The sequence below is a fragment of the Seriola dumerili genome, unplaced genomic scaffold (genome assembly GCF_002260705.1).
Source record: "Seriola dumerili isolate Sdu_G_001 unplaced genomic scaffold, Sdu_1.0 BDQW01001995.1, whole genome shotgun sequence".
Lineage (NCBI taxonomy): Eukaryota > Metazoa > Chordata > Actinopteri > Carangiformes > Carangidae > Seriola > Seriola dumerili.
Window position 1 is genome coordinate 225,514 of NW_019176250.1, and position 25,011 is coordinate 250,524.

General features: G+C 41.0%; 1 protein-coding gene across 1 annotated transcript; it reads left to right on the forward strand.

The window, feature by feature from the left end:
• The first annotated feature begins 1,526 nt into the window (after window positions 1-1,526).
• Window positions 1,527-14,744, forward strand: igsf10 (immunoglobulin superfamily member 10). Its single transcript, XM_022768982.1, has 9 exons — window positions 1,527-1,729; window positions 3,401-3,530; window positions 4,006-4,396; window positions 5,038-5,805; window positions 5,970-7,787; window positions 7,923-9,557; window positions 9,870-10,773; window positions 12,013-12,379; window positions 12,461-14,744. The coding sequence occupies exons 1-9, from the start codon at window positions 1,527-1,529 to the stop codon at window positions 14,009-14,011; spliced, it is 7,767 nt and encodes a 2,588-aa protein (XP_022624703.1). The 3' UTR covers window positions 14,012-14,744.
• Window positions 14,745-25,011: the final 10,267 nt, after the last annotated feature.

A 25,011-nucleotide genomic window follows, 5' to 3' on the forward strand; every position in this document is an offset into this window, starting at 1 on the left:
GACAATACTCATGCAGTGTAACTTAAAAGTTTTACCTTAAAGTCACAGACAGACGTCTCACATGAAAGACAAGTGATTCAGTTACATACTGTACTACTAACAGCAGAATGCAAGGGAAAAGACTGTGCATCTAAATATGCTGATTCAAGGGCACAGAGGGACTCTTAGGTTTCAACAAACCATTCAAAAGAACTGTATTTTGGAAAAAGACAAAAAAGAAACTGACCCCCACATGCCTGGGAGGGTGGTTGGCTTGTGCTTTTCATCATAAGCAAAACACCCAAATAAAAACAAAGTATTCAAATGGCCCATTTGATGGGAAAGAAGAAAGTAAAATGCCTAATGAGTTCATCTGAAACACATTTGTCTTTGAACGTCATGATTGGACAGTGCTTTCATCTGGCACAAAGAGTTTCACAAAGAGTTTGTGGTGTAGGAGCTTGGGGCAGTTGTCATACTATGTCCATTTTTAATCATTTGCTATTTATGACTATAATAAACAGCCAAGATGAGAAGAAAATTATTTGGGAGCCATATCTAATAGCTCACATCAAGGAAGAATTCTTCATCTAAGATGTGCTTCTGTGCAAACAATTTTGTGACCTAGTTAATCACATAAATCAGATATTAGTGTTTTGGCAGAAATTAAGAATTCCACTTTTGTCCTCATGTAATTCAAGTTGAGGAAGGATTTTGTGTTTATGTTGGCGTTCAACAGCGTGTAGGATTCGTGGCATTTCAAGCAGAGCGCTTCCATGAGTATTCCATAGTTGCAGTTACTCTAGGATTACATTACAGCAGATTACAGGGGGGCGGAGGAGACCAAAGTGTGTGCTCCGCTGCAGGCGCTCACACAGAAATGACTCCCGTCCCTCTGTGCCTCAGACACAGTGGATTTATCTGAGGAATTAAACAGGGGAACTACTGAAACTGAATGTCGACTCTCTCGTCGGGATTTTTACATTCCTACAAGTGCAGCAGTTCCGTTTTCAACAGCTGTTAGAGCGCGGTGAGAGAAACTGTATTCAATGCATTTTTCAGACTTGAAATGCAGTTGTGTGCAAGTTATTACAGTTTTATATAGGTCTATATTAAGCATAAGATTCTGCATGTAATATTTTCTCTGGTTGAGTGAATTTTCCTAATAATTGCAAGCGTGCTCATATCACTATTTTCTCCTTCATAAATGACGATTAATAAATATATATACATAAAAATAAAAAGGAGCACAATTTGTAAAGGAAAAATCTGTATGACGGTGATGAAAATGTCAACTTGTTCTATAGAGTAGATGTTGGATTGGCACGTTTTTTGGATTTTTCTTTTTTTGATCTATCTATCTATCTATCTATCTATCTATCTATCTATCTATATCTATATCTATCTATCTATCTATCTATCTATATTCTTAAGTGAAGTAAGGCTTTAACACCCTCTACCTCTTTCTACAGGTGGGTTTCATTAATGGTTCAGGATAAACTGTAGCTTCCCTTGGCCGTGCAGCTGAAGCTCCATCCCCGTGCACAATGAGTGTGTGTGCCTGCGGCGCGTCATACCTGTGGAGGTGGCTGCTGAAGGCTCTGTTGGTCTTGGCTGCTGTGCTGCCGACGAGCGGTGACTGCCCCAAATCATGCGCCTGTTATGTCCCCACCGAAGTGCACTGCACCTTCAGATACCTGACCGCCATACCTGACCACATCCAGCCAGCTGTGGAAAGAATTAACCTCGGGTGAGTTCATTTCTCTTTCTTTCCAAACTGGAGAACTGCAGATACTCTGGAGAGGGATGATTTTATTGACTGATTTAAGCGTCTGACTGTATAAGATGGAATGACATTATATAGAAACACATATTGTCTAACATGGAATATCATTATATTGAAGCACATATTATCTGCCGCTTTGGCAAAACTTTAAACTTCTACATACCATGACTGCTATTAAAATAAGTGAACGGTCAACTCTGAAATAAAAATTCAATTGGAAGTCATTTTCGTTAATTGACCCACATAGTGGATAACTTATACTTCAAATTTGTGACTGTGGGAGATTACTAACCTTGAGGTTAGTTTAAAATGGGTAATATGCGAACGTTAGCCGAGCTCAGTTTTAGCTAATAGCTAATCTAACTAGCTAACCTGTACAACGTTTAGCTATAACGTTAGTGCAAATTTTACAACTACCAGCTAGCTCTTTACTTCAGTATTCCCATCTTCTGGTTCAGCAAAATCGCCTCCCTCGTCGCCTTTCCTTCTCCAAGGAAGAGTTAAGCCACCGCACGAACCACATCTGCTAGCTTCTGCGCTTCTGTGCTCGTTAGCCTCAACAGTGTTGGAGTTAAGTGTCCAGTTTGTGTCTCTTCCTAAGTGTGACTGTGTATACAGACACTATATGAAACACAAAAAAATTATTCTGACACTCGCTTATTTTGTTAAAGTTACTTTTAGCTTGCCTGATGGAAAACGAGCTTTTTAAACACCAATGTAGAGCAATGTTACATTTCCACAGGTGTTGGGATGTTGCACTGATTTTGCCTAATTAGACCTCTTCTTATGATACAACACTTAATACATAGATTGACAGGCATTGTCATAGCAGGAAAAGCACAGGTGTAGTCAATAACATAAACAATGGCTGCATTCCATTTTTATTGTGCATGAAGGCTGACTGGCATGACTGACTTTAACAGAACCGAGCATTCATTAATGTTATTAGTAACATCTGTGTTGCTCCTGCTCTGTGATAAGTCTAAATGTCTGCCATGAGAAAATGAACAGGACTTTGTGGATGTGTAGTGTACAGGCTGTGCCTGATTCCCATCTCTTTTCAGTTTTGTCGTAACTGTTACACCTCAATCATTTATATTATGTGTATGTGCTGATGAAAGCTATGGCCAAATGCATTATGTATTCAGGTTGTCAAATAAATCAACTATCAAAACGGTGGCAAATTCCTTTTAATGTCGATTGACTGTTCAATTCTAATTGTTGCAGCTTGAATTTTGTCTCATCCTTAGTTACAAAAACAATTAAAATTTTCATATTTACTGCTCAGAAGGAGCAATGTATTGGAGTAAAAACTTCTTACAATACCTGGAATGAGTGGGAAGTATTAAGTCGAACACTGATATCCGATATGTCAGTACTAAAAGCCCTACACACCTATGATTCACCTCCACAGGTGTTTTCACTTAGTTGTCTGATTAGACCTTTTCTCATCACTGGATGGACATGTAGAGACTGTGCTGAACGTACATCTCCAAAATTGTTATAATTATTATTTTATTTTTTTCTATTAGGGTGGCATAACTTATGTTTCGTGTAAAAACATAACTTTCATAAATAACATGTAATACTTTTGAGCTAATTAGCTGAAGTTTCTTTTCATTTCTCTGCTTTTAGGTACAACAGTATAACTGTCTTGAGAGAAAATGATCTTTCAGGACTTGAGAACTTAGAGCTGTTGATGCTGCACAGCAACACTATACACAGTATTGAAGACAGAGCCTTCCAAGACCTCAAGTCCTTACAGGTAAAATTGTGTGTTTGTTAGTCCCTTGTGAACAGATCACAGACCTGTCTTGTAATATTGAGGTACAACTTCATCAAACTAGAATATCAAAAGCATATAGTAGTGTTAAAAGCCTGTCAGCATTTTATAGTTTAGTTCAATAATTGTGCATGATGACACACAAATATTAAGAATGTATAGTGTTAATACCATCCCTGCATAAGCAGAAGGGTTCTCGATGTTAATATTAGCTGTTTACTTAGTATCTTTACAAACAGAGCATTATTCTATTATACTTATATTTATTTGATATAAAGGATGCTTTCCAGTAACTGCTTACTTGCACTTTTCCAGCATAAATAAACTATTTTCAAACTATACTGCTGTTTTTACAACGTTTCATGGTATCTGCCAATACTGTGCTGTCGTGTTAACATAATAGTCTTAAGTCAACATTGTTTTGACAGGCAGTCTCCAACTTCTCCTGCTCTCACAGGTCCTGAAGATGTCCTATAATAAAGTTAAAAAAATCAATAAAGAGACATTTAAAGGCCTGGACAGTCTGCTGAGACTCCATGTGGACCACAACTACATTGAGTTCATCAGCCCAGAGGCTTTCTATGGTCTAACCAACCTACAGTTGGTCCATCTGGAGGGAAACCACCTCCAGCAGCTCCACCCAGACACATTCATCACCTTGAGACACAGCCAAGTGTTCAAGGTGTCGTCAGTTAGAAACATCCACCTGTCGGACAACCTCCTCACCACTCTGCCTGCAGATATCTTTTTAGGCTGCAGCCAGTTAGAAAATGTCTTCCTCCATGGCAACCCCTGGGCATGTGATTGCCGAATGAAGTGGTTCCCCATGTGGGCACAGAGAAATACAGGTGAGTAGTTTTGTTTGCTTTGGAACCATTTGAAAGCATTTAGAGAAGTGTTGTAATGTTTACAAAGGAAGAGAAGCCCTCCTTTCTTAATGAAGAAATCTTCCTTGGTCTTGACACTTTCTCTTGCGTAAATGTAAAAAAAATAAATAAATCACTGATCTAAAACTTTGTCAACCTGCATTTACATGCAGCTTTAACAGGACACATCTGTTAATAAGACACATCTGGTAAAGTTGCTAACTGTATTAGTACTTCAATAGGTTATTCTACTCAGACTTTGGTATGTTTTCTCTACTACAAACTTGGAACAGTATCCCAAGGAAGAAAGGCATATCCAAGGGAAAAATATAAATCTTTGCAGAAACACCACTGGAGGTAGAAATCATATCTTCTTCTCATCATCAAGGCCACACAAAACACAAAAGACACAAAGGAACTAAGATATATCTTTTAGTCATGGCCTGGCTAATGCAAAAGTCAGCTCATAAATTACAGTTCTGTATAGTGATGATGATCTTTACTGTTTCATAAGTTTTACTGAACCGTTTTGGTTTGTCTGGCTCATTATGTGGAAACTGTAAATATTCTTTTCTTACATGCAACCAGCTAAACGCTACAACACTTCATTTAAATGTTTCCAGGTGTGCTGAAATGCAAGCGAGACAGGAGATATCCAAGAGGACAGCTGTGTCCTGTTTGTGAAAATCCTGCCCCTTACCACAACAGGCCTCTATCCCTTCTACCCAGTGATGCCTTCACTTGTACCAAACCCTGGATCCAACCCCATCTAAAGCAGAAAAACATCAGCCTGGATGAGGGGGACTTTACTCCAGTTTCCCCCAAGGATTTCATTGCCCCATTAGGCACCATACAAATGAACCTGACCGACCACTTTCACAGTGAGGGCAGTCTGTCCTGCACAGTCCAGAGGCCCTCAGCTTTTGAAAGCCTGACACAAACCTTGGAGGAGGAGGAGGGAAACAATGTCACTGTGATTACCTCTGGAATAACTACATATTTGGTATGTAACGTTGACTATGAACACATCCAGCAGCTGTGGCAGATCCTGGCCACCTACAGTGACTCTCCCATGAGGCTAGAGAGAGGGTTAATGCTGGCCAGAAGCCCAGAAATGGTTTACAGGTACAGTCAGATCAAAACGAAAGAGGGAGAGGAAGGAATTTACTCAAGCATTGAGGCCGAGATTAAAGCCTCCCCTGCATGGTTGATGCAGGGAGAGGTGAGCTTCCAGCTCGACCGCACTACTACCACTTTCTCTACTCTGCACATTAAGTACCAGTCTGTGGTCAACCTACGTGTGGAAAAAACATCGCCCAAGAGGGATCGCTATTCCTGGACCATGATCAAGAAAGATAATCAAACCAAGACTGAGCACACTGTACTTACAGGTGGGAGTTAGTGATTAATTCTTAATAAACTAGCTGATGGCTGATATGACTTTATACCTTTCACTTCAGTCTTAATTGAACTCAAAAGACTAAAAATGTCTTGTGCTTTTAAATATGAAAGCAATAATTCCTGTAATAAAATATTTGTTTTATTTTTAACATAGGTGGTGTGACACAATTGAACTGTCAAATCCAGGGCGAGCCGAAGCCTTTGTTGGAGTGGATTTTACCCGATGGAAGTAAGGTCAGAGCCCCTTACTCCAGTGAGGACAGGAGGATCATAATCACTGCTGAAGGGAAGCTCACTCTACGGGGTGCAGATGCCTCAGACACAGGCCTGTACCGGTGCATTGCCACAAACTACCTGGATGCAGATATCCTCCTGTTTCGAGTGACAGTTCTGTCCCCTGACGTGGAAGAAACTGAGGTCAACGGTGTCCAACTTTCAAGGCCACTGGGTGAAAATCTGGTATTTGACTGTAGCTCCTCAGGGATTCCTGAGGCCTCAGTACAGTGGATCCTCCCTGATCACTCAGTACTGGATAAGTCCCATGGGAACAGAAAGGTATATAAGAATGGGACTCTGCTGATTCAGGGGCTCACAGAGAGGGGCAGAGGGTTTTATAGGTGTTTGGTTGCTAATCACCTGGGAGTTGACCTGCTCGTGTCTCAGGTGACGGTAACTGGAGAAACATATGAAAAGGTGACAGATTTGGACAGGGAGGGGTCAGGGATGGAAATGGCGATCAAGACAGACCCTAGCGTGACAGAAAACACAGTCACCCTCAATGAGATCCCTTCTTCCAGTCCCTCTGAAGGAACTAGTCAAGAATCCAGGACCATCACCTCAGATCGACCTTACCCCAGACTCAGGTCACAGGGCAGAGGAGGCTCAGGAGGTAGACTGGGACAGAGGAGGAGGGGGCCAGTCAGCAACAGACGCATCTGGAGTAGTAGGGTTTTTGATAAAACTTCCAGGAAAGTAGATCCACAGAAATTTGCTGAATTGATGAAGAAGGCTCAAGATGGATCAAGAATAAGGAGTGACACAGAGAAAGAGAGGGCAAAATATGAAGACTCACACCCTGGTCTTTCTGGTGATGGTGATATTGGTTCCGGTGAGGGTCATAATGAAGACCTCCTCATTGTAGTGCCAAGGGTAGTCAAAACAACTATAGATAATCCAGAAGAAAATGGAATATTTAGGCAAGACAGTGAGACGGAAACAACAACACCGACACAGATAAGTCAGGGTCGTATTTTAGCAACAACAGGGGCTCATCAAACTGCTGTTATGGAAACCACAGTTAGCAATCACATTGATTTTAGTAGAATAACAGAAAATACAAACACAACAACAACAGAGTCATATATGCAGTCAGACTCTACACCGATCAAGTCCACATTCACAGACAATCCACGTTTTGTTGAGAAGACAGAGTTTTATGGCCTTGAAAGAGCCAGCGAGCCCCCCTCAGACATGCGCCCAGTTACTGTCCAACTTAGTGTGACAGACAATACACATGAAACTCAGCTCCAGTTCTCAGGACAAGAACCTGCAGAGCCAGAGACATCCACAGGAGCAGCACTTTCATTTACCACAGACCCTAACATTACTCCAATGAGGGATGGACCAGGCCCAGTGGAGCTATTCATCCACACAGACCCAGAGAGCCGGACCACATTCACAGCCGTCACCACCACAGAGAGACAGCAAGATGAGATCACCTTCCACACCACCCAAACAATCAAATCCCCACGCCTGCCTGCAGGATCCACCATCATCTCCCGGCAGCAGATCCATATCATCCCACACAAGAATGGCAGAGGAGGGGGCCGCAGGAGGACCTTCCAAGGCCGCAGGAGGATCATAAAACCCAACAGGATCACTGACATACAGTCCTTCATCAATAAACTTAAACAGCCCTCATTGAAGAAAGAAGGGAATGCCTCGGTGCCATATCAAATTGAACTGACTACAGGTAAGCAGTATTATTTTTTATTATTGTTTAATAGATTGTTACTTTTCTGCTTCATGTCTCAATTTGTTCCTCTTTAGCTCATGTTTTATGAATCTGTGTTTCCGCTTCCCTTTTTTCTTTATTTTTTTCCCTCAGACTGTGATTGTGATGAAGACAAAAAGAGGACAGCAGCCACGGATGTGCAGATGGTAGCACCATCAGCTTCCTCCAATTCATATTTACATAGAACAGAGAGACCCGCCACTACACAAAAAACAGTAGCTTCTGCCACAAACTATTACGGGACTGTAAATGCCCCTTCAACCCATAAAGAGTCTAAGCCAGATGATTCCAGTGGTTATGTAACCTCTGCTGATGCCCCAGAGTTTGACCCTACAATGAATCCATTTTTGACCACAAATAAAGAACCATCTGTTTCATTCTCAACCACGACCACTACTACAACTGCCTCTAAGGTTATTCGTGGAAGAATTCCATGGGACAGGCTGTTTGGAGGCAGAGAGAGAGAAAAGATACTTGCCAGGCTAAGGAGGCCATTAATCATTCCAAAAACGTCAACTACAGCTCAAACCACAACAGTAACTTTGACCACAACCCCTGCCGCTATGCCCAGCACTACTGCAAACTCACTGGCTGAGCCCGAGACTCTGTCCCCATCCAGACACACATTAGATGATGACTATGGAGATTTATCCTCTGCAGATTTTGAGTTTACAACACTGGCACCCAGCTTGCAACATATAACTACTACCAGTTCTTCCTATTACTCCAGGTACTCCACCACTCCTGAAACACCACCAGAATCACAGACTCTACCCTCTCCACCTACTGCCAAACCCCCTTCAATTAAAAATCCTGATGAAGCCTTATCTTCAGGGTCTGGTGGACTCCCTGATAATTGGTTTGTAATTAGACAGAGACCAGGTGGGACAAGAGTGCGGCAAGGTCGGAGAAGGAGGCCCTTCGGAGGCAGGAGACCCTTCAAAAACCCTAGAATCCCTAAAGTACATACTACTACAACAACTGAGGTTTCAACTTCAGAGGCATCAACTATGGAATCTACAATAGAGACAACCCGACTACCTCAACAGACTGTTTCACTTAACAAGCCCCTGTACACACCATCTTGGAGAGAGGACAGAACCACAGTAGCTGTTTCCACTGACCAAATGTCAAAGGAGGAGACTGACTTGTATGAGGAATTTGCCTGGAGCACATCTAGCAGTTTACCAGCCTATACTACAACCAAGACACCTTTAATCACCTCAAAATATAACCCTACCACCACAGTGATGCCAGCTACCACAAGAGGGTCTTACACAACAGTTCACACTAGAGTCCACAGCAATATCAGACCACCAACACATAGGAACAATGGTCACATCACTCGCAGGCCACCAATGAGTACAGTGAGACCTACTGTGCAAAGCAGTTCTGCCAGAGGCAGTACAGATAAAGGCCTTAACTTTGACACAGTGATCATCCTTACACCTGAGAAAGGACACATCAACACCCCTGAGCCTTACAACAACATAGGCACACACAAGGCCATCTCTAGTGTGTATTATCATGTCTCTGGCAATGAAGCTACAAGTGCCAATATTGCTGGCCTAGAACCCACAACGCAGGTCATGACAAGCAGACCTAAGATAGTTGGAGGCAATGCGGCCAGCTTTACGGTTTTGTCCAACTCAGATGCTTTCTTGCCATGTGAGGCTGTCGGAAACCCCCAGCCAGATATAACCTGGAAACGCTTTTCCTCAAGCACAGGTAGAAAAACAGTTTCATTAATTGTTGTTATTAAGAAAAGAAAAACCTGAACTAGAGTTCAGATGCAGGGTAAATGTAAAGGCAGTAAAATGACCAAAAAAAAAATACAAATGGTAATAAAGTAAATAAAAATAACATTAGGTAAAGATGTGATTTTTTTAGCTATAACCTAAAGTAACACTTTAGGTTAACTAACTAACTAACACTTGGTTATTTTGGTCTGTATTTGTGTGAGTATTATACAGTATATTGTTTTTGGATGTGTTTTAGTTAAACATTTCTTTGAAGTAATTGTCTTTCTGTGTCCTTCAGGAAGCACCATTACCATTAAGGGGAGGATGGGAAAGTTTGAAGTGTTGAGCAATGGCACACTGTTCATCCAGAATGCCAACATTAAGGATCGTGGCCAGTACCTCTGTCTAGCTGAGAATGATCATGGATCAGATAAACTTCTTGTCACCCTCTCTGTCGTGGCCTATCCCTCACGCATACTGGAGCCAAAAATGCGTGAGATAAAATCTCATGCAGGAAACACTGTGGAGATGAAATGTAAAGCAGAGGGAAGACCCTTGCCCATGATATCCTGGATCCTGGCCAACCGGACCCAAGTCAGAGGTCAAAACACAGAGAAGGGAAGGGTATCAGTATCTGCCGAGGGGACTCTGGTCATTGAGCATGTGTCTGTTTATGACAGAGGTCATTACAAATGCATTGCCAGTAATCCAGCTGGAGCTGATACTGCTACAGTCCGACTGCAGGTGGTAGCAGCTCCACCGGGCATCATGGAGGAGAAACGGCAGCAGCTCAAAGCAGGTGTAAACCAGAACCTGTGGCTACCCTGTACTGGCCAAGGCAGCCCTCAGCCTGCTATTCACTGGGTCCTTCATGATGGGACAATGGTACCATCCAACAGGCCTGCCAGAGACCCAAGGATATCAGTGTATGAGAATGGGACACTCCACATTCAGGACGTGACTCCAGCAGACAGCGGGAAATATGAATGTATTGCTACCAGCTCTACTGGCTCAGAGCGAAGGGTGGTGACTCTGATTGTTGAGAGGCGGGAATCTGCACCTCAAATAGTGGACACATCCCAGCGTGTCACAGAGTTGTCCTTTGGGGATCAGTTGAAACTAAACTGTTCAGCGACAGGAGACCCAGAACCAAGGATCATGTGGAGGCTGCCTTCTAAAGCTGTGGTGGACCGTTGGCATAGGTAAAAATGCCTTGAGCAGTGCTGAGAAAAACATAGTTGTGCTGATCTTGCAAAAGAGAGTTTTTTCAAGGGTATTGTATAATAAATAATCAGTAATAAGTTTCCATTCATGAACTAAGCATCTTGTGTCCAGAAATTTGCAAATCTAACTGGAATTTGAAACAAGCTCACTTGAACAACAGAAATGTTGAAGAGTTAACATTTGAAAAGAGTAACAGCAAATCTCAGGATAGATTAATGATGTACTGTCATGCTTCATTTTAAAATGTTGGTCTCAGGTTTGAATGTTTCTTTTCATTTTTAGTTCCCTGCATTGAACCTTTGGGTTATCTCTCAAAAGTACAGAGGAATGGAGTCACTGTTTTGATATGGTGATTATTTGCTGCATATGTGTTTGAAAACAGAGAATGAGATACTGAGTTTTACCATATTTATTCAAGGAATAACTTCAGTGCAGTTAAAATAAAAAAAAAATTAAATGAAAACACTGGTGATACTACACTACACACTTACTACATTAAAGAAGATCTGAGGGCATTTCATCTGTATTTTGGATTGTGGTCTCATGAAAATGCAACACCATGAGACTATAATCATGATAACACAGACTAATAAGTTATTATTGTTTTCGTAAACATTAGCCTGTTCAGTGTGAGAAATATGCAAGTATGATGTATGTTAAAGCAAAAAGTTTTTTTAAAACTCAAAATACATACAGAACTAAGTTTAGAAGGTCATTATATCTCATTGCATTGAGATATGATGAGAAAAATGACTGAAGCAGAAAGTGTTATTTTCAAGAAACACGTGGCAATGCAATGCTGGTGTTCAATTCTTTGCTTAGGCTGAGGTTCAGTTTACTGGTAAGATCGTAAAATACTAAGCCTCTTTTCAAGAAAATGAATGTACATGTTTGTTGTAAGTAGTTAACTCAGTACTCAGCAACCACAATGTTCTCACTTGTGTTTTCTTTGTTGTTTTTTTCATGGCCCAAGAATTTTAGCATTTGCCAAATTGTCGAAATACTGGTTTTGTATTATTTTTTAAGCACTGTTCTAAACAAGCTGCATGAGTTATCAACAGTGATAACTCGTACACTACAGTAACTTGTGCAATGACAGTATTATATGTCATTTGTCCCACACAATAGTAAATGGTGCCCATTTTTATTTGGTCAGGCTTTATTCTGTCTGCCACTCATGCTAAATCACTCTAATTTTCAATCATATATTTCCCCAGGATGGGCAGCAGAATCCAGGTCCTGGATAATGGTACTCTTATCATTAACATTGTGAGTGATAAAGATACTGGAGACTATCTGTGTGTGGCACGAAGCAAGATTGGCGATGATCTCCAACTCATGAGGGTCAGTGTGTCAATGAAGCCAGCCAAGATAGAGCCTAAACTCTATGGCAAGAAGCAGGTACCATTTGGTAATGACTTCAAGGTCGACTGTAAAGCCTCAGGAGCACCAAAGCCAGAGATCTCCTGGGGTCTACCGGATGGTACAGTGGTCAACAGCGCTCTGCAGTCTGACGGCAGCAGTGGAGGAGGACGAGCACGGCGCTACACTCTGTTTGACAATGGAACTCTTTACCTAAACCAGGTATGCTATTGCATCAACCACAAACACCCACAAAAATTATAAAAACATTAAAAAATTTATATCAATGTCATGGTTTTCCAGGTTGGTATGTCAGAGGAAGGGGACTACACATGTTACGCTGAGAACCAGGTGGGCAAGGATGAGATGCATGTGCACATCACTGTGGTGACCGCTGCCCCCAGGATACGTCCACCCAGTCAGACCTATGCAAGGGTGAAGCCTGGAGGGAACATCCGCTTTGACTGCGAAGCACTTGGGGAACCCAAACCCAAAATCTTGTGGATGCTGCCCACCAACGATGTAATTGCAGCATCGAATGAACGCTACCTAATGCATGTCAATGGTTCTCTGGATATCAGGGATGTGAAGCTTGTCGATGCTGGGGAGTATGTGTGTATGGCTCGCAACCTCGCTGGAGAGAATAGAAAAGTCTACATGCTTGATATAGACGGGAATCCACCAGTGATCAATGGCTACCGCCAGAACAGGACTGTAATCAAAGATGCAGCTGCTAAACACTCAAGGAAATTAATAGACTGTAAGGCTGAGGGTGATCCCACTCCTAGTATCACTTGGATTATGCCTGATAACATCTTCCTGACAGCACCATACTTTGGCAGCAGGATTAATGTCCACCATAATGGGACATTAGAGATCCGTAATGTGCGACCAACTGACACAGCACAGTTCATATGCATGGCGAGAAATGATGGAGGAGAGGCAGTAATGGTGGTGCAGCTGGAAGTGACCAGTATGCTCCGAAGACCGATTTTCAAGAACCCCTACAACGAACGTATTGTGTCTCGAGTCGGGAAAACCACAGTTCTGAACTGCTCTGCTGATGGACACCCAATTCCAGAGATCATCTGGACTTTACCTAATGGAACACGGTTTACTGGTGGACCCGACCATGGCTCTCGCCACCACCTAGGCAATGATGGGACTTTGATCATCTACAACCCTCACAAAGAGGATTCTGGAAAGTACCGCTGTGGTGCCAAGAATTTCTTGGGCTACATAGAGAAGCTAATAATTTTGGACATTGGGCAGAAGCCCTACATCCTCACAAGGCCTAGGGGCATCATTCGCAGTGTGTCTGGAGAACCTCTCTTCCTTCACTGTCTATCTGATGGGAGTCCCAGACCCAGGATCTACTGGACCATTCCTGGTGGCCACACTTTTACTCGGCCTCAAGTCCTTGGTCGCTACCAGTTGTTTGAGAATGGTACTTTGGTTGTTCAAGAGAGCACTCTCCATGATCGAGGGAACTACATCTGCAGAGCTCGGAACGATGCTGGGGAGGCTGTGCTCACTATCCCTGTTGTTATCGTTGCTTATCCTCCACGGATCACAACAGGGCCGCCTCCCAGTGTAAAGGCAGTGACCGGGACACCTATCCAGCTCAACTGTGCTGCCATTGGAGTCCCCAAGCCAGAAATAATATGGGAGCTGCCCGATCATTCAGTTCTGTCAACAGCAGAGCAGGGCCGGCCTACGGGTAGTGAGATGCTCCACCCACAGGGCACACTTATCATCCAGAGGCCCACAGTCTCAGACTCAGGCACATACAAGTGCCTGGCCAAGAACCACCTAGGTACAGACTCAAAGGTCACATATGTACATGTTCTGTGAGAAAAAAGACATGATTGAGGGAGGACAGTGGTACATCTGAATGTAAACTTTAACAGACACAGTCACTTGCATCATTTACAGTACATGCTTCCTCACATGGATTTCTGAGGATCACAGCGTGTGGAATATTATTTGAAGAACTGACAGATGTGGATTAGAAAAATAAACAGAGCGCAAGAAGAGAAAGGAAACAGACATTTTACAGTTTTTTTTTAAACTGGAAAACCCAACCTGGGGCTAGAAAGTTGTTATTGTAACTTTGGAACTGGGGGCCTGGAAATTTGTAGGTGGTTCTCATTTGGGGTGGTTCTCATGGGAGCAAAAGGGCCAGTGCATAGAGTCTAACCTAATGTGATTTCTTTGACCAGACATTGCTGGCCGCACACAGGGATACCATTACAGCGTATACAGAAGGGGAGAAAATTTGTGTAGCGGACTGAAAGAAAGAAAAAAAGATTCCCAAGAGGATTGTAATACCCTTTAGTCAGTGGCCAGAGATTGTTGCTGTCACAACATGCTTTGTGCTTTAACAGCAAAAGTATAGCAATTCAGCTTTCAATGGCAATTCATTGAATTTCACAGTGGAAGAAAATAGGTTTATTCCAAAAATATACTTGGCTTGTTTTACACTGGATACATATCTGCATGGACAGTACAGAGCTTTCATACCAGAATGAGATTTTTTTATTATACATTTTATATTTTGATGACAGTTTAAAGCGGATTGTTTTATGTCTATTCACAGCACAGTTTGTTGGTCAACATAAATGCAAAAACTCATTATCAGTCTATTGTGTTGTACACAAGAATTTGTAGTAATGTTATACATTATGTTAATCTGTAATAATACAGTATATGTATATCTGTTTGTAGTATCTACTTTTCAAAGTATAGGAGAAAAAAAATGAAATTAAAAAGTAAACATGGTTCATGGCTTTTTAATGTTTTATTGCACTATTTGATACACGAAAATCTTTTCAATCAGACATGTATTATATATATGAAATAGATCAACATTTTGGCTGTTGGTACTAGTAGGCTATTATAATGCTGCTGTTGAAATGAAGGTCACTAGAATTATCCAGTTATGCCTCAGTCTACAGGAGGAGGTACGGCCTGTGGCAGCAAAAGAAATCTTCCAGACACACGCAGTTTTAAATCTCCAGCTGTGAAAATAGGTCTTCACCCAGCTCTCCAGCGTGCTCTCCCACAGGGGAGCCTTTGATTATTGTTTGTGACTGTGTGCTGATTTTACTGCCCTCCTGGAAATTAAACTGAGAGATGAGGGAGGGAGTTTGAGACAGAAAAGAGGAATACTGAAATGCTGAAATGTATTCTTAAAATATGAAACTGTATTTAATTGATTTGATGTAATATTCCTCTTTCCAAAGTTATAATTGAAGAAAAGATATAACACAACAAATTAACTTGAATTAATGTCCTAGAGAGATGTGAGAGTGATATGGTCTACATATAGTGATGTTTGCACTCTAATCACACTTCTTTGACAACTGCAGTATTTATAAGAACATGTATCTTTACCTTGAGGGCACAACTGGAAACAATTTCTCAGTTAATGGCATCAGTTGTGAATCACCTATAATGATACACTTTTGTTTGTTTTCTTTAAAAAAAAAAAAAGGTCTCATTTGCAAAGTCTCATAAATAATGTTGTGACTTAGGTGTGTTTTTTACACTCATCAAAACGAGAGAAAAAAAAATTCATTAAATAAAGGAATTGATTCTGTGTCCAATGAGAAGAAATTGTAGGTTAATGTCAGAGTAACATGTTTATGTTTAAATCCAATACAGTGCATGTGAGCGGGGAAAGGACTTATATTTGTAAATGAATTTGCCCAGTACTGCTTTTATATATATATATATATATATATATATAGATATTGGCCATATCATAAAATTAGATATTTGTCTCTTCCTGATGCTGGAATATGAACGTTTAACAGGACATGATTAATTTATAGTGGCTTCCAATATCTAACAGCTGCAAAAAAAGAGGTCAGTGGGTAGTCCTCAAGTGTGTATATTCCAATAAAATGAGTTTTTGTGATTTTAGAAAAAACATTTTTTTCCAAAGTTTAGAGCCAGTCTACACCAGTGTGATATGACCCAGACAGACATGGGGAAAGAGGGAATTGTCTTCCATAAACTTTGGAATGCAGGCAACTTGCTCCATGATTTGAGAGAAAAGTGCTTTCATATGTGAGCTAGGCGACAATCAAACAAAAATTAACATCTTCTTTGTCTGGCTCTTCGGCGTGAAAGACACTTCATTCACACTATGTGCTCTCTGTGGATGGTGAAGAGTTTATTTGTTCAGTTCTGGTTTTGTGGTTCATGTTTGGGGAATGGTGGAGTTTACCTTCCAAAGACTTGGATATTTATGAGGATTTTAAACATGTGATTTTCCCATCTGCTCCTTTCCTCTTGGGTGTTTAAAGGGAAAGCATCAACGTCTAACACGTACCATTGAAAATATGGTTTTATAAGAAGCTACTGAAAGGAGCGGTGTGTGTTTCACCTTTCCCAGATCAGATATAATGGACCCCTGAAACCAGTTTCTGGTCACAGCTGTTGAAGTGAGACGTGTCAACATGAAGAGTTGCACTACCTCTACCATTTCACAAGACGAATAAACAAAGTCTGAGGAAGGTAAAAAATATGGCCGCTCCTTGGCCACCTTGAAGACGGTGGAAAAACAGAGGCAAATCTGCACAGAATCAAATGACTTCTTGCTGGGAGATTGTCCTCATTACCCCACAGTCCACCTTCTCCACTGGACTGAAGAGCACACAAGTAATATTTCCTGGAAGCAAGTAAATTTTTCACAATTACTTACCTCTATTTTTTTTAATCAGGATTCAGCTGCCAGCTTGCTCACATTTGACTACTTAATATTAGACCACTAACACAGTCTTTACCGTAACATAGTCTCTAAACTCTGCCCAAGCTGCAGGGAACGTATAACAATAGAAGCTTTGTTCAACCAACAATTCCTGCCTCAGTATTCTCCGTGTCTCCTGGATTTTTGAGGCTGATACTGATATTGACATTTAAGAGTTAGAAAAATCTAATAACAGTATATTGCTGATAGTAATTTCATATTATATATTTATAATTTTACAATAAGTACACATAACATTTTACAAACAATCCTGATAGAGATCTAGAGATTTGTTTTTCAGATTTTTTCAGTTGGAAAATCAGTTTGTCAGTGCTTTCTTGAAGTCAAACTGAGCACAATATTTCTAAATTACCTCAAACCTAGTTTGGCATTTCAGTTCTTGTTATTTATCAACCACCATCTAAACCAATACTGATACTCACTGCAATAAGCTAACACTGGCCTTTATGTTGTCCGGGAAAAAACAGATGTAAAGGGAGAATGAATATTTGACTTAAATTCTCCTATGTGTCTTGAAACGTATGCTAATGTTGCTCTGTATCGGCTGGTAATCAGCAATTGTTTGCAAATATAATATGCACAATACAAGGAAAAAACTAAATGGGACATCAATCAAATCAAACATTTCCATACAATAGTTAAATTAAAAGTCGGTAGCCTTCTATTTATATAAGACTTGTGTAAGAATGTACAATATACAGTATATTATGTATCTCTGTGTGGGGAATGTTTGAGCCGAGTAATGACTAGGAAACTTAGAGCTGAGTGAGAAAAAGTGGAAGGGAAGGATAAGTCTACAGAGTGGATTGACGAGGGAAACCAGGGATGGGTGAGACATATTTTTGGTCTGTGGTATGAATTCCATACTTAAACCAGATTGCAAGCAGCCTGAACATGGAAAGTGAGATCTCAGGAGAGGACTGCTGGGAGCTGACCAGCAGTCGTCCCAGACAGTACTTCTCTGTTAGCTCAGAGAGTCTGTCTTACCTCTTTGAAGCTGCAAACCTGGCAACAAGTAAAGTCCCTGTCAGAATGAAATGGATCACTTGCTTCCTTTTTGCCGCAATTCAAGCCTATAGGTGAGAAAACCCCTTCGGCGCACAGGTTTGTGGATGCGCACACACAGGTTTGCTCATACGGAAAATCGGCCACTCTCTCAGTACCTGTGGTGATGCTGGAATTTCACACCAGCTCTACAGAATCCACACCTCCGCCTTCCAGCCACAAGTAAGACAGATGCATCTTTGCACCCCTCTTCCAGGTAGGATCTACCATGCTGCGATGATGGTTCCACTTCTCTCAAGCCGTTTCTTCTCAGGACTATTTTTGATGATCTTTCTCTTCTACCGGGAGATTATATGTAGGCTGTTACAGTAAGGGAGAGGAAAGTATGCAGGTATCGGTTGTCGTCTTGCTCCCGCTGTTGCATTTAAAACAATGGTTTATTTGCAGTGGGCTTAATTCTGAAGCTCTTTTGCTTTCTCATTAATCATCTGCAAGTGTTCAGAGTGAGCCTTTAAGCACTATAAGGGGCGAAGGTGCAATCATAAATCAGCTAACTTTATCCATAAATTTGCCAAAGCTTTCAGTCTGTAAGTACTGAAACCATTAAATACAAATGGGTACGAATAAAATAAGAAAAACAATCCGATATGGTGCACAGAGCTTGTACATATTGTAAGGAACAGTATACACATTTTAATGGGGCCATATCGCTCAGTCTCTGTCCTGAGGGCAGTGGAAGTACTTCAGTAGGGGGTTCTCCAGTCTGATTGGGTGCAGATGTGATACTTGTCCCCATAGAGAAACCAGTTGGGCTGGTGGAGCCCAGCCACTGCAGTATACCTAACCTTCCTCACTTCAGTCACAAAAAATCAAGCAAAAAACATCAAAGTACTTCTAAATTATTGAGTCCCAGAGTGGGTGGGGGGGCTTTTAAATAAGCCAGCTCACCCAATTAGGCTGCATCAACAAAGTGGCACTGCTACTTTACAGCAGAGGTTGATGTTTCTGCCTGACAGGTTTAGCTGTTCCTGGAAACTTTTTAATTTCAGTGATGAAGTGGTAAAGGTGAGTGGAGTGGGGGTGTCAGGAAAAGGGCAAAGAAACTTCTAGTGGCCAGAGCTTCACCAGGGCTTTGGTATTTGGCATTAAAGACATAGAAATATGTAAGTGTGTAACCTCCCTTTACTCATCCTTGATACATTCAGTATTAGTTTAGTTTTGGTATAACTGTCAATAGCTTTGGGCATGGTTTTAATTTGATTTAGGCCTGCATGTCGTTACAAAGATGATGTTTGACACATTCTGCGCCTCTGGTTGTAAGAATCACTGGTTTGACTGGTTTCCCATATTCTTTTGAAACCTCATTGTTTCCAGTGTCAGAAAACAAATCCCAAGTTGCAGAGTTGTTGTGAAACAGTGCCGTGTGTTTGCAAATTACATTCTTCTGCTCAGACACGTCCACAGTCAGCATTTCCTCTGTGCGTCTGGAAACAAAGTATAATTTACCACTCGGCAGTAAAGCCAATGTGCAATTTAGATGCAATCTGGACGAGGTGTAACACAGCTGAAACACTAAACACTTATAAATAAAAAGAGGAGGACAACAGGAGCAGAAGACTTGGCCTTGGAAAGCTCTATATGAAAGCCTTTCCACATTACCTTTGTGCTTTTTAGGAAACCAGAGTATTACAGGTAACATAAAACTAGTGCCCAGCCAAAGCTTTTATTTATTGGAAATGCAGAAAAGATCAGAGACTGCTCAGATTTTTAGTGGTCAACTTCATCTTCACTTCGAGACATCATCATTAAGATTTCAGACTCACATCAGGCAGCCATGCACCCGGATTGTGTTGTCCTGACAACCAAGACATGACATCAACACATCTAATCATCAAACTGCTGTACATTTATTCTATAATTCTAAAAAAAAAGGGGTCTGATAAAATATACAATATATATTCAGTATCCTCCAGTGTCCAAGAAACTCCAGTAGACAGGCATAAATGGTGTTAAACTTATAAACAGTCTGACACATTTAATTTTACACCAAATGCTGCAGTGAAGTCACTTTACATGACATCATTCAGACCACCTGCTGTGGCTTGTCTACCTTACGGCACCCTTAGATACCACGATGACATCACAGGGAAAACAGACTCTCATTATAGCTCTGAGGTCACTGGTTACTGCTGAAGTCGTGTTTGCTACTTGGATCATAAAAGTTGCTCTAGACATTCCCTAAACCCTTTTTTCCCACATATTGTTTTATATTCAGTGTTGAAATCACAACACATGTGTTGGGATGGTTTTGTTTCAGATAACGTGATGGAACACATAGAAAACATCTGTCCGGCTTTGCATTTAATTCTCCATAGGCCTTCACATTTCTTAGGTTGGGCTTTGTCGACTTTTCACATAAAGAATGTGTTCCAGGTTTAAACCATTTGCATCTAATTTCTCCTTCCCAAGTTCGTACATGACATTGACCTTTTCGCACATGTTTTCCCCACCATTGTGGTTAACCTGTACCTCGGCCTGTCTGCTGTGCTCTGTGTGCACACAGGTCTCTGCTGAGCACACAGAGACACTCTGTCAAATATGCCTGGTATCTCAGAGTGGTCAGCCTCTCAAAGGAAGCTGTTGTCCCTCTTTTTTTCCAATTCTCAAGCCACAGCTCTGCATCCTGCTTTCTCAGTCGTGGGTCGAGGGATTATCAGACATGCACTCTGGCTCAGAATTTGAAGCGGGAATGCCTACTACTGGCTGTCTTGATAGTTGTAACTTATTTTTTTGGCCACTTGTTACAATGATGCACTACTTACTACAAACATACATACTGACTACTACTTACTACATCCTAAATGGCACAAATTTCCAATTTTGAGCAAATTAGTATGAGATCAATTTCACATTTCATGCAAAAAAAATAAAGAAAAGGGGGGCGGGGATTAAATCAAATCAATGTCACCCATTCTAGATGACCCACAAAAATTAAAATTAAAAGCCATCAGGCTGAGATGTAGAGATTTGATACATTTTAAAAATGATGACAAAAGGAATGATTTTTCTTAATATACCTGGTACATTAACTCTTAGGCAAGTTCCCACACAGCCAAAATTCACATTGTCATCATCGTGTTAGGTACAGCTAGGGATGGGTGAACATGTAATGATCTGTCTTTACAAGTTAATGCTATTTATCATTTAAACAGTAGTCATCATACTATAGGCAATGCCACTGTAAAACAGACTGCTATAGCAACCAAACATATTCAATTTTTTGACATTTTGATGGATGCATATGTTATGTGAAATTCTCATTATTTTCTTCTTCTTTTTTTTTATCAGTCCCAAGGTGAACAAAGCCCCCAGTGAATGGTGAAACTCTCTTGCGTGAGTCCAAATGGATGCATTTATGAAAGGATCAGTTGTGTAAGCCAGGTAGAGTTTAGTAGGTCGTTCACTGATGCGTATGCCAGACCCAAGAGGCGAGCAATGATTTGTAGAAATACCCAAACAAAAGCAGTTGCTAGGAAAATGTCTGTGTGAGCAACAAACTGGAGCTGAGGATGGAATCAACTACATCATTCACCGGTAGTAACTGAAGCCCAGGAGCCAGTTGGACCCACTGATGTTTGTGTGTGTGTGTGTGTGTGTGTGTGTGTGTGTGTGTGTGTGTGTGTGTGTGTGTGTGTGTGTGAGTGTGTGTGTGCGTGTATTTGTGCGCAGTTTTGATGCTGACAGTCAACACACCCATACTGGACACATGGGGCTCATATGAAATTAAGGAATGCACATAGATCAGCCATTACCCGTGTAGAGCCCTCACAATGCTCCAACAGAAATAAAACTAGCAGCTATAGTAGGACAAGTAGAATTTTTTTTTTTTTTTTTTTTTATCATAAATGTGTAATGATGCTCTATACTCCAATGGTGCATGACAATAAAAATGGTTTCACCCTCAATAAAAGCTTGAAACACTACAGATCATGCTATTTTTTAGTTGCCCTCTTCACCTCCTCATGTGCTGCCTTAGATTTGTCAATGTGGATAACCATATGGGAGGCAGACCCACTGGAACCTCCACTGAACAGCACACCAGCAGCAGCAGTAGCTAAAGAAACCTTACACTATCAAAACAAAGTGCGGCCCACACATTTCAACTATGTGAAGAGAAACCAATGTGAAAGCCTGCCAAAGGAAATGTATATACACATAAACATGCACACATAAAGACAAAGACAGGCACAAACAAACCACAAGCAACAAGGACCACCCTGAATGTCTCTCTTTCTCTCTCTCTCTCTCTCTATGTGGTAAAATGTGCCTTCCTTACGTCTTTCTACCTGTCAGGGTGACAAAATGATCGACCGATGACTGTTTGTAAAGGTCAAAGGTCGCAGTTCAGCCTCATCCTGCCCTCGGATCAACCAGGCTCCTCAGACCACAGCTGTGGCAGCTCTGTGTCTGTTATTAGCTTGATGTTTGCCCTCAGACACCAGGGTTTCTTTCTATCACCTTTTCTCTAAGCTCATACTCATGCTTGTGATAAAAGCCCCTTCACAGGCTAAGTAAAGACAGGCTATTTTTGCTCAAAGGCATTACCCCATGTGCAGAGAGGAAATGGAAGTTTTTCTCCCTCCACTCTCCAGCCTCATTATCAGCACAGGGTGAAACAACAGTGTTTATCTGGACTCTGTTGGCATGACAGTAGCTGCGAAACCGTACGCTTGTGGTCTGGGGACTGGAAGAAAGTGAGTGGTGACTTAAAGGTCAAGGGGTGACGTGTGAGGAAAGCAGTGCACCTACAGAGTGGGAAAATGTGTGTGTGTGTGTGTGTGTGTGTGTGTGTTTTGGACTGGGGAGGCTCAGAGGGCTTTAAATGGAAATTCAGTCAAGTCTTGTGTTACACTCTTTTTTCCTCCTCGCCTCATTCCCTTCTTCCTGTCTGTCTGAGAGGGGGCTGACGAGGATTAGTGTGTGTGTGAAGTGTGTATGTAATGCGACTTTGCCTGTGTGTCTGCAACTGCGTGTTCACAAACTATTCGATTCTGCCTCCATGTGAATGATTCATGTAAATTTAAAACATCAACACAAGAGGTAGAATTACACTATGACTCTTGTACTGGCGCTGATTTTAGAGCTTGATTATCAAAATAACAGCACGGTACATCATTTCAAAAACTGATCGACCATTTGACCAAATCATATCAGACCAGATAATTAACAAAGAATCGAAGGGAAGGAAAGAAAGCAAAGCAGAAAAATAGAAGCGTAACCATTAAGAGACACAGATAGAGTGAGTGAGTTAAACTAAAAAGCAGTGTAGCTGTGAAGTCCTCTCCAGGAGAATGCATGTTTGATGCAGTGATCAGACCCAGATGTGCAGAGATCACAGCTGTGGGAAACATGACTGCGTTTAATATGGAAGGTTGAGAAACTGGCCTCACGTACAATATATGACTGAATATAGACTACGCTATCAATGTGACAACAACCACAAAAGCATGCAAATGTACACTCACTCATGCACAAAGACACAGACATCTAGAGGAGCATTGATTTAGGAAATGATAGCTGCTGACTGGGCCAACCTTGCCCCAGACATAGGAAGTTGCAGCATTGCCATGCTAACTCGAGAGACTGGAGGGCAGAGGTCCATCAGGGTCATGTGATAATGAGAGAAGTAGATACTTTTTGTTTTTCAATTTCTAAAGTCTTAATTAAAAAAAATAGGAAGAAGCTACTGTCACACTTCCACTGGGAAATATGAACTAAAACATAGCCAGGGACATAAACGCATACAGTACGATATTCTGAAAACACAGAACAACAGAACACTAACTACTATTACCAGTGCAGAAGTTTAATATTGTATAAGCTTTGGTAATCAACATGGTACAGTCACAATATATATACAAGAGTCAGGGTAACAGTCAGTCATTAGATGGACTATATGCCAAAGATTAGAGTTTGTTCTCTAAACACCAGTAATGCTGGTCAATCATTCTGCACTTTTTCAGCGCCTTATTTTTCATTAGTTTAGTTTGTTTGTTTGGTTGTTTTTTTTTTATCAAAAAATAAATAAATAAAGTGTATAAAAAAAAAATGTTTTATTTACATCTAAGTGATACTATTAAAAATATATTTTGGGTAAAAACCTTATACAACCATCAATAAATGTGCAAATAAATAATTCTCATGTCATTATTCTACTTTCAAATACATTCAATTTCAAATGGATTTTCAAAATGCCTTTGAAAAGGCTTTTAAATCTTCCTTTGTGTGTCTTCCTGTCATATTCTATCTGACAGACCAACTCTAGACTTTATACTAGACTCCTAGAGGTTTATTTCAATGTGATAAATCCTCTATTTTATAAATAAGTTTTACTTTGGAGTGGACTCTGTCTGCTATACACTATGACAGACAAGTTACAAGGAAAAGAAAGGGAAGTTTCTTCATGTTCTGTCTCCAAGAGAGGGAGGTTGGAGGGCAAGGACACATTTAAGTTGCTCATTTCACAACTTGGCTTGACTTGACTGTGGCTTAGTGGCTCTAGGGTGAGATGCCACTGGCAAAACCTGGGAAGGCAGTGAGTTCAAAATCTGAAACTGAGAGCGCTTAGGAAGTTTTATATTAGTGAAGCGTCTGCCAAAAATGGTTTCATATTTTTTCCACCGTGGAGCAGAAGGTATTACTGCTCTATGCTTCCAAGCTGTTTGTTTTTAAAGGATCTCCATTATATTGCATCAAAAGTCTAATCATGCTACCTTATTTAAACTATTTGGGGATATATTATGAATAGTTATACCTGTCTCCATGAAATGTGTGTTGAAGTGATTCTCATTTGAGACTGTCTGAGTGCTTTCTTGCTTTTTGCCCAGTGCACACAGGGACAGGCTGCAGTTCAAGAACAAACTGTTCATAGAAAATAAAGAAAAGGATGTTTTAATGAGTCATTTTTACCCTGAATAATGTCCTGTTGGTAATGTGTATTTCATGAAATTTAGTGGAAATTACACAATGGTTGCAAAAATTGGAGGAAGTGAATAAGAGGAAGCTCATTAGC

Excerpts from the sequence above, each read along its gene's own strand:
- igsf10 (XM_022768982.1), top strand. The coding sequence starts at position 1,527 with ATGAGTGTGTGTGCCTGCGGCGCGTCATACCTGTGGAGGTGGCTGCTG. Across the intron at positions 5,806-5,969 it reads TGAGCACACTGTACTTACAG|GTGGTGTGACACAATTGAAC; the intron begins GTGGGAGTTAGT and ends TTTTTAACATAG. Across the intron at positions 10,774-12,012 it reads GTGGTGGACCGTTGGCATAG|GATGGGCAGCAGAATCCAGG; the intron begins GTAAAAATGCCT and ends ATATTTCCCCAG.